This window comes from Jatropha curcas, chromosome 8 (genome assembly GCF_041381405.1).
Source record: "Jatropha curcas cultivar XTBG-Jc1 chromosome 8, XTBG_Jcur_1.0, whole genome shotgun sequence".
NCBI classification, from domain to species: domain Eukaryota; kingdom Viridiplantae; phylum Streptophyta; class Magnoliopsida; order Malpighiales; family Euphorbiaceae; genus Jatropha; species Jatropha curcas.
The window spans coordinates 28446466-28456273 of NC_143158.1; the positions used below are offsets into that span (position 1 = coordinate 28446466).

Consider the following 9808-nt stretch of genomic DNA (forward strand, 5'->3'; position numbering starts at 1 on the left):
AATAACAGTTGAGTTCGAGCAAAATGATTTTGCAAAATAAAGTATTTAATAAATATAATTTTATTATAAATTAAAGTGCTTAATATGTAAAAATACATTATAAATGTTTTTACAAAAAATGTAATAATCACTTAATGTGTATGATTTTTTAGAAAAGAGAGGTGTATAATAAATATGTAATGAAATTTTAAGAATTTTAAAGTTTCTCAATCTAAATTTACTTAAAAACATGTATTATAATTTATATGGATTTCAACATTGCTAATTTTTTTAGAACATATATTTCTTCTATCTTATAATTCATGTCTCACTTACCTTTTTTTATCGGTAAATATAATAATCAAACTAATATATTATCATTAATTAAATCTTGATACAAACAAAATTAAAATATAAAATCTCTAATTTTCCAATAATATTATATTTAATCAAATGTTTAATTATTATACTCTAAAATAATCAAAGTATAAGCACCTATACGGTTTTGTTTTTAAAAATATGATTCATCGCCCTCAAAAGATTTTTTATAAGGCTAAGATAACATTTTTATATTCTTCTTTTTTTTTCTTGCATTTGTTTGAAGTTCGATTTGCCTAAACTTAAGCTAACATCTTAGAGTAGCATCTCATTATATATGAATGTTATAAATATAAATAGTTACAAACATAAAACTTTTATTTGTTTATTTTTTCTAAATAGAAAACTAAAAATAAAAATCATTTACTAAAAATTTTAAATGAGCATTAATTTTTCAGAATTGTGAAGTGATAAAATGATGTTTATAATTATTTATGTGACAATATTAATTATGACATTAAAGTAAATCTCTGCATGCAGATGTAAACTGATTTTCTCATCACCATACAATAGAAAATTACAACTTCTCTATCTTTGTTTTGCTCATTCTATGTGCTCCATAACTTCTTCCCTCTCAGCCTAATATCATAAACTAACAACAATTCCAAGGAGAAAAAATATATACAATTTTCACAAATGGAAGAAAAGTAGACGTAGCATTTTACACAGCGGTGAATCCTTGATATGGTACTTGTTAGTGGTCTGGTTTCTATTTTATGATAAAGTTGTCTCTTTTGGAGAATTTTTATGATAAAACTGGTATTTTCTAGGTAGTTGCGTGTGTTTATTTAGCTTAATAGTATAATAGAACAAACTCAAAAAAACTGTCCCGTGGAGACTGTGGTGGGTGGGAGTCTGGGAGATGTAATATCGACTAAACACCACGTTTTTTCAATTAACTGGACACTGGCCGTCTCCCTCTCTCTATGATAAATATCAGTTTCCTAAGCCTCCGTCGCTCTGCCTCGTCTCAATTATCTTTGCAAGAAAGGTAAGGAAGGAAGGAAGAAGAAGAAGAAAAAAAGAAAACGGTCATGGCAGCCGGTGTAACGCCGTGTGCAATTCGAGCATTAACTCAAGATCCATGTTTCAGAGTCCATTTGAGAAATGGTTTCCAGGGAGAAGCTTTGCCTCTCTACAATTTTTCCGGTCGCCTCGGACAAGCAATGTTGTTGTTAAGGTCTCTGGTGCTGCCATTAGCAAAGACAATGGAAATGCTGTCCCTGTTGCTGAAGCACCAGTGCCTTTCTTTGCTCTCTCCAAGTCAGTTTTAGCCGTACTTCAAGCTCTGTCTTTATTTTTCTTGTCACTGAATCTTCATATGCCCATTATTCTCTCTCCAAGTTCTGTTTGTACAAATGCCGTTAATATCAATGATTGCTATTTCGTTGATTTATTTTGTCTTCTATTATATGGATTTTAATCGGTAAATTTCAGTGTTATCACTATAATGTTGCCTTTTCGGTTGGTTATTGCGGTTGCATTAGATACTGGTTTTGAATTTAACTATTTTTTGATGCATATTAAATTACACAAGCCATTGGTCTGTGAGCTTCAGTCCTATCCCCATTTCTATTTCATAGTAAAAAATTTTGAGCTTCATGGCTTGGGGACCATCGCAGTATTTATTTTTCTAATTCAAGATGAAATCTTTAATAGGAAATTCACAAAGTTTTGTATGATCTCAATTTCAGGGGTCAATGGCACACAATTTCAGTTTTTATTGGTGATGAAAGTGGAATAATAAATCGGATTGCTGGTGTTTTTGCTAGAAGGGGTTACAACATTGAGTCCCTTGCAGTTGGTTTAAATAAGGACAAGGCTCTCTTTACCATAGTTGTCCGTGGAACTGACAAGGTTTTGCAACAAGTAATAGAGCAGCTTAACAAGCTTGTGAATGTCATAAAAGTTAAGACTCATCACATTAACTTCTAATTGTTTTGTTTTGCAATTCCAAGTTTTGATCACAATCAGATGTGATAGTTCGCTAGGTAATATAGATATTCTAAATTTGTGCAAGTGTTTGTGGGTTAGAGGGTTGGAAAGTAGGAATAATTATATGTGCAATTAAGTTATTGGATAATAAGGAAATAACAAAATATTTGTTCCATTAATACGTGTAAGATGGTACCTGATTGCGGCATTTTCAACACTTAAGCAAAAACAAACAAAAAATATGTAATTTTTTGTTTTTGAACATATCTCAATTTTTTGAATATAAGCATAGATCCTTTTGTTAGAATATTCCACATTGATTGGGAATTTAAAATACAAAAGGGATATAAGTGCCCAAGTAGCTAGTTCTAGTCATTTTTGAAATGGTTGAACCCCATCACAAGCTCAATCTTAATGTTCTAAACTCTAGCCTTAACTCAAATTAAAAATTTAACACAATATGTGCCCTTACTTTTGTTACTAATTGGTTGGATGCATCAGGTGGAAGATATCTCTCGAGAACCACAAGTAGAACGGGAATTGATGCTTTTAAAACTCAATGTGGATCCAAGTACCCATCCTGAGGTAATGGTGTAGTACTTAGTTATTAAATCTTTTGGGAAAAATGATGGCTTATTCTAATTTAGGAAAGATAACCCTACGAATTAAACGTTTGAAGACCTTATTTTTTCCAGCTGTAATATTCTATTGCTATACATATTTTATGCAAATATCACACCAAGGAAATGTGAATTTATATCTTAAGCTCCTGTAAAATTTAATGTGTAAAAAATTTTAGGCTTGATATAAAACTTCCAAGCTAATATGCATTATTATACTTGTTCTCTTTTTTTCTTGCAATTTAAGTACTTCATTTCTTTTTAGTTTCTTTCCCTTCTTAGAAGCTAATATTTGAATTCTCCTTGGAAAACTACATAAATGGAAGTTTATGTATACCATACCATCTAAGTCTACCTTTGCAATTGTCTGTTTATGATTGTTCTGTGTGAATCAATTGTTTGCCAATGTGGAGTGAATTGTGTCTTGATTGCCCAGGTGAAATTTCAGTCAGTCAACAAACTTTTGATTTAATAAATTTGGGAACCCATCTAAATGCGGATAATTAGTGTTTTTCTTATTTTTTTTTGCATTCAAGTGCTTGATCCTTTTGTAATTGGCTTTAAACTTCAGATCATGTGACTGGTGGACATCTTCAGAACAAAAGTTGTCGATATCTCAGAGCATACCCTGACTATTGAGGTGATCTTAGTCAGATCCTTGCTCAATTCTTCAGTTTCATATCCTGTAGCTGTAATTATAAACTACAAGCTTCACTAGATGTGTTATATCAAGTTGCTACCAGGAAATAGTAGGTTTGATATTGATGAACACATTGGATTGCCTCTAGTGATAATTGGGTTGGGTGGGGATATGGATAGGCCTTCGATTCAAGTGTTATCAAAAAAAATGGTTGAGCAAAACATTCCATGGTCTACAATTGAATTTCTCCACTTAAATTAGAGCACCACAATTTCATTGACTGAGAAGAAAATATTCGTAAAATATTGAACCTTGAATTGTGGATGCCTTTTATTTACAAGGATGACTGATATGCATGTGATTATCGCTTCCATATATGATAAACCTACTTTGGATTTTACAAATCCAGGCTGAGCAGCTTTTATGTATAGATCTGCCATTGCATGATATATGCTGCTATTTAAATATGGATTGTGATTGTTGTATACTGTTTAAGTTATCCCTGTGGATGTCTCAGGTCACTGGAGATCCTGGGAAGATGGCTGCTGTTCTAAGGAACTTAAGCAATTTCAGGATCGAAGAACTTACCAGAACTGGAAAGTTGCAAATGTTAAAAACACTATAAAGCTATGGAATTTCTAATGGTGCATGTCATGGAGTCTAGGTTGGTTAAATCTGATCTCCTCAAGAATCTGCTTCCTATGAGAATTCAGATCCCAAATCTTTCCACCCCCAGCCTTACAAATATGAGCAAGGATATTAAAGTTGCTACTTGCTATTAGGGAATATAAAAGTTCTGAATCCTAAAATATCAAGGTCCTGTAATGTCCGTGCATGAGGTTATTGTTGTAGTATTAAGTTAGCCCTTAAATTGCATATGCATATGTGTTTTTCCATTTTGTTTCCTATAATATAAGTTATAATATTGGCTGCAATATGAAGTTTTCATTGGCCCAAATTATAGATTGCTCTAAGAAGGGAAAGGATGCGTGAGACTGCACCATTTTGGAGATTTTCTGCAGCTTCTTATCCTGATCTTGAAAGGACACAGCCTGGTGATGCCTTTTCCAGTAATGCTGTGAATAGTTTTTCAGGGAATTCAAATGGATCACTTAATGGCAGTGGCATTTCATCATCTAAGGTACTAGTTCTGTTATGGGGATAAAATATTTTATGGTCATTTCACCTTCTAAATAAGTATTGTGTTATTTTTCTTTATATATTTGACTTCTCTATTATGTTATTTTTGCATTGTACCATTCGAACAATGCATTGAACCAGAGTTACATTTTTGTTTTATTTTCTTTTTCCTGAAATGAAGGGTGATGTATATCCCGTGGAGCCTTATGATGACTACTCAATGAATCAAGTTCTTGACGCTCATTGGGGTGTTCTTTATGATGAAGATGTAAGGCACTGATTCACTCCTGAATATCTATAAAAGTTTGTTCCCTCTTGTGCATACCATGTATTAGCAATTTGTATATATGAGCTGTTTAATGTATACAGATAAGTGATGATGATCATGTTCAAAATATTCCATTAACACTAGGTGTAAACTTTTGAAAGCTGCACTATTTTTTATCAAAATTTATCCATTGAATTTCTTTTTCCTTTTACATCATAATTGTTTTCATGTTCATTTTAGCCAGCAGTGGCTTCCTTGCTTGTTTGAGGGTAAAGCTGCATATAAATTTCAAATGATCTAGTTGAAATTTATAAAGTGCAGATGCCACAGCCACACTCAAAGTGATTCTTTTCTTTGCTTGTTCCACTTTTTTTATTTTTTCATGCCATTTCTGGGTCATAAGAATGGTGTGTGAACATTATCTAGATCTAATTTTTAAGATAAGAAATTTGTTTGTTTTACCGACCAGTGACTGGGTCTGGAGAGAAGTGATTTTTTATTTTCTTGATCTATGATAAATTGCGTAGAAGTTCAGTAGCTGTAGTGCAATAGTTGCTTAACCTTTCAATCTCATTAACACTTTCATTTTCTTTGTTGATTTACATTTCAGTCAAGTGGAAGTCAGTCACACACACTCTCTATGCTTGTGAATGACTCTCCTGGTGTCTTAACATGGTCACTGGTGTTATTTCCTGACGAGGTTATAACATTCAGGTCAGTTTAGTTTGTATTTCATTTTTCTTTTCCAATTAATCTTGATTTGTTAGTACTATTATTATTGTCACCTTATTTCTCATGCTTCAATTTCTAAGAGTCTTGCTGTGGGTCATGCTGAAAGAGAGGGATTTTCTTGCATTACAACCGTTATTCCTGGAACTGATGAATCAATTGGGAAGTTGGTATTGCATCTTCACAAGTTGATAGATCTGCATGAGGTAAGAGTGCAGTGAGTTTGATATGTTACGAAAATCCTCAAACTTTATAGCCTTAATTTCAAGTAAAAATGTGATCTACAAAAAAAAGTAAGGAAAAAGAAAAGAAAAAGAGAGCTCAAAAAAGTAAGACAAGAAATTGACTGGCCTATATTTTACACCAAAGCTGGAATTGCAGTTTGACAAGGATGATGGTTTATTCAGGTACGCGACATCACACACTTGCCATTTGCAGAACGAGAGTTGATGCTGATAAAGATAGCTGTAAACACTGCTGCAAGAAGGGTTGTTCTTGATATTGATAGCATATTTCGGGCCAAAGCTGCTGATGTGTCTGATCACACGATTACCCTTGAGGTAATTCCTCCCTTATCAAATAATCATTATCTTTCTAGTTTCTACTAAATTTGCTCTTCTGGAAATTCTGTTAGCAGTTTATATACTTTAACACAAAGTTGGCATGTTTTTATTTGCCAAGAAATGTTTTCGAATATATATGGTTATGATCAACAGCCAATATCTGGCTGGTTTTTGGATGGTCCTGCCTGTTTCCAAATAAAGAAGGAAAAAGGTGGTAATAGAAGTTGTAAGAGCTCCACATTTACTGTTATACCAGTAAATGCCTGTTCTATCTGTTGTCTTCATTAACTGCTATCCGTTGTTTCCAATTTGGTAGTGTCAGTAATCTTCTAGCTATTTGTTTCCATCCAGCTTACAGGTGATTTAAACAAGATGGCTGCCCTGCGGAGACTACTAGAGCCATTTGGGATTTGTGAGGTCTATCTACTAATTCTTGTTTGCCAAGTTTTACCCTATTGCACACCCTTGTTTCCCTGAGCCTAAGCTAGAATCAGTTTGGATTTAGAGAAGTTTGTCAATTATGCTTGGCTGATAGGTAAATGTTTTCCCTCGCACCACTTAAATTGATTTTTTTATCCTCTCTCCTTGAAGGTGGCACGGACTGGAAGGGTCGCATTGGTGCGGGAATTAGGCGTGGACTCCACATACCTCTGTGGTTTTCCGCTCCCATTGTGATTTTAAGATCTTTAATCGCTTCTTGTCTCGTCTCTTCTGAATGTTGTCTGTCTCAAATAGGGTTCCTTATCCATTCTCTCTTGTGCTTTCTTTTTCCTTTAGAGAAGGGGAAAGAGATGATATTGAAGTTTCCCACTTCTTTGTCATGCTGCAATGTTCACATGGTGATGGCTCTTCAGTTGAGTAAAAGAGGAAATTAGTGTCTTCCTTCTTTGCCTTGAGGGGAAAAAAAGGCCTACGAATCTTTGTATACGTGAATAGGAAGTATGTTCCTACTGTCAAGGACTCGAGGGTTGGTTTTAGAATAGAGATCACCTTCTTCCTCATCTTTTTTCAATGCATTAGTAAACCTACACAAGCAATACAGTGTCTATTATGCTGTGACTCGAAGTTTTTCATGGGAGGGAGAGGGCTGCAATCATAGGGCCCAAAAAAATTGCAAAAAAAAAAAAAAAAAAAAAAAAAAAAAGAAAGCCAACTGTGCACACATCTTAATTCTTAAATAACCTATGTAGTGCTCATGTATTTGCTGATTATGCGGCTTCTATCTTCCTTCAACAACATTTTCAATTAAATTCTACAGACTTATGAGCCACGATCTTAATTGGCAGACGACAATTCCAACGTTTTCATATATTCTCATTTGTCAAACTAGTGACTACGATTTGCATGTCACTATCTACTGTCAAGGAGTTAAAATAAAGCTCCAAGACTAAGCTTATTACTAAGATTGTTTCATTTAGAGCTCGCTAAAGCTCTGCCAACTGAAGTGCTTCAAACTTTTCATCTAAGCAATCATTCATAAGCTACACGAATCACTTGCTTGCCCACATTTTTACCCGAAAATAGTCCAGCCAAAGCAGCTGGAGCACTTTCCAATCCCTCATTCATGTCTTCAATGTACACAATCTTGCCTTGCTTATAATTACCAAGAACATGTTCCAAGAACTGTGGATATAAATGCAAGTAATCACTTTGCAAGAATCCCTGCACCGTAATGCGTTTGCTTATAAGATTGAACAAGTTGTGAATCCCTTGGGGATCAGATAGGCTGTGCAAAGACACCATTCCACATACTGCAATCCGGCCATGAATCCTCATGTTGAGCAATGCAGCATCAAGCATGTCTCCTCCCACATTATCAAAGTAGATGTCTATGCCTTCTGGGAAATACCTATTTAATGTCAGATCAGATACAATTCAAACTTAGATTAGTGTCCACCATTTAGCCAATCAAGTTCTTGAAAATACTTTGAATTTCCAAAAGCTTATCACTAACCTTTTCAAAGCTGCATCCAGGTTGGTCTCTTCTTTGTAGTTGAAAGCTTCATCAAATCCAAGCTTATTCTTTAAAAGATCAACCTAATATTTCACCATTTAAGATTTTAATTTCATTATACCAAATTCTAATTGTCATACGGTCATCTGTCTAAAAGTAATTCCCTTCCTTTAAGCAGTACCATTTATGACGAATGAATGGATTCATGAAGTGGAACAGAAAGAAAGTTACCTTTTGGCTTGTGCCAGCACTTCCAACTACATAGCAGCCATGTAACTTGGCAAATTGACCAACAAGCTGACCGACGGCTCCTGACGCTGCAGACACAAAGACATAATCTCCTTTCTTAGGAGAAGAGACCTCATAAAATCCTGCATAGGCAGTAAAACCAGGCATACCTGCAAGAACATTTCCACTGAGTTTGGTCTCTGGAGAACTAAGACTTTCTTTGCAGTTACAAAGTCAATTTGGTTTCTAGATTATTTCATGGAATATAAATTAGGATAAAAATGTTATGTTTTGGAGAAGAAGAATGTCATACTTACCAAGAAGACCAAGGTGAAGTGAGAGAGGAAGGTCATTTTGCTGAATTTTTCTCAATTGCTGATGCTTGTGAATCAAGCTGTACTCTTCCCAACCAGTTAAACCAGAAACCAAATCACCAGGCTTGAAATCTGGATTATCAGAAGCTACAACCTTTGCAACACCAAATCCTTGTATGGGCTGCACCAGAGATTTAAAGTTACGATCGACAACAACAATTGACAAGAAACTAGGATAAATGAAAAGTGGACTAGTAAAAGAATGATGAGAGTACCTGGCCGGGAAGAAAGGGAGGAATATAAGAGCCATGGTAGTCACGCATGCGACCTCTCATGTAGGGGTCACAAGACAGGTACAGATTCCTCACCAAAAGACCTCCAGAACCTTTTGGTGCTTTGAGCTCAACTTTTCCAATCTTCACGTCCATGTCTGTCTCTCTTGGCGCCCTCTCTATATACCCCTTGAATATCACTTGCTTGTTCTCTACTACTGCTTCCATTTTGGATCAAAAATTCTCCAAATTGCACTAAACTCTTTCGTCTTTCTAGCTATTAAAAGCCAGCACTGCACAATCTACAGGCCGAAGACTACAGACAAGCACTGTGCTGTCTGTTTTAAAAGCCAAACTTTCCTGACCTTTTAATTATTGATCCACTGTCTGCTTTAAATGCCAACTACCTATCCCCCTATCACGTGCCTGGTCATTAGCCATACCTGTTCCCAATACTTAGTTTGAGAAACCTAACTGTCCAGGGACATAAAACTAATCCATCCGCCATCCCCAATACTCAGTACTGTCAGTTCGTAGGCCCTAAGCGGATCAATTGATTATAGTAAAACCGATTATAGGCATCTCCGCCAAATCACAAAGGCTATTAAGAGGTAGAATTTGTGGTTTGATTGTAAGTAGAGCGGGCAAAATAAAACGTCCCAAAGATTAAACGAGTTCAAATTACTTTACCGCAAACGCAAACATTGCAACAATTTTTTTGCTGACAGTGACAGTATTTATTCCTTTGCCAGAAAGTTTAAGCTTCATCTCAAAAAAATTAAAAGACC

General features: G+C 34.9%; 3 protein-coding genes across 3 annotated transcripts; 2 read left to right on the plus strand and 1 right to left on the minus strand.

Annotated features, from left to right (window-relative positions):
• The first annotated feature begins 1103 nt into the window (after positions 1-1103).
• LOC105639445 (acetolactate synthase small subunit 1, chloroplastic) lies at positions 1104-7289 on the plus strand. Its single transcript, XM_089725318.1, is given in 12 exon segments — positions 1104-1620; positions 2052-2877; positions 3484-3552; positions 4070-4216; positions 4517-4693; positions 4874-4960; positions 5571-5622; positions 5625-5674; positions 5773-5895; positions 6097-6249; positions 6604-6669; positions 6844-7289. Coding segments are annotated over 8 exon segments (771 nt in total). The 5' UTR covers positions 1104-1620; positions 2052-2877; positions 3484-3552; positions 4070-4216; positions 4517-4537; the 3' UTR covers positions 6928-7289.
• Positions 1442-4177, plus strand: LOC149494496 (acetolactate synthase small subunit 2, chloroplastic-like). Its single transcript, XM_089725497.1, has 4 exons — positions 1442-1620; positions 2052-2226; positions 2794-2877; positions 4070-4177. Exons 1-4 carry the CDS (start codon positions 1442-1444, stop codon positions 4175-4177), a joined length of 546 nt encoding a protein of 181 aa, XP_089581623.1.
• Positions 7290-7396: 107 nt separating the features above from the next.
• On the minus strand, positions 7397-9721 carry LOC105639444 (Zinc-binding dehydrogenase family protein). The gene is made up of 5 exons (XM_012223517.4): positions 9024-9721; positions 8752-8929; positions 8438-8604; positions 8207-8289; positions 7397-8101 (listed from the first exon to the last, which is right to left on the minus strand). Exons 1-5 carry the CDS (start codon positions 9246-9248, stop codon positions 7723-7725), a joined length of 1032 nt encoding a protein of 343 aa, XP_012078907.1. The 5' UTR covers positions 9249-9721; the 3' UTR covers positions 7397-7722.
• Positions 9722-9808: the final 87 nt, after the last annotated feature.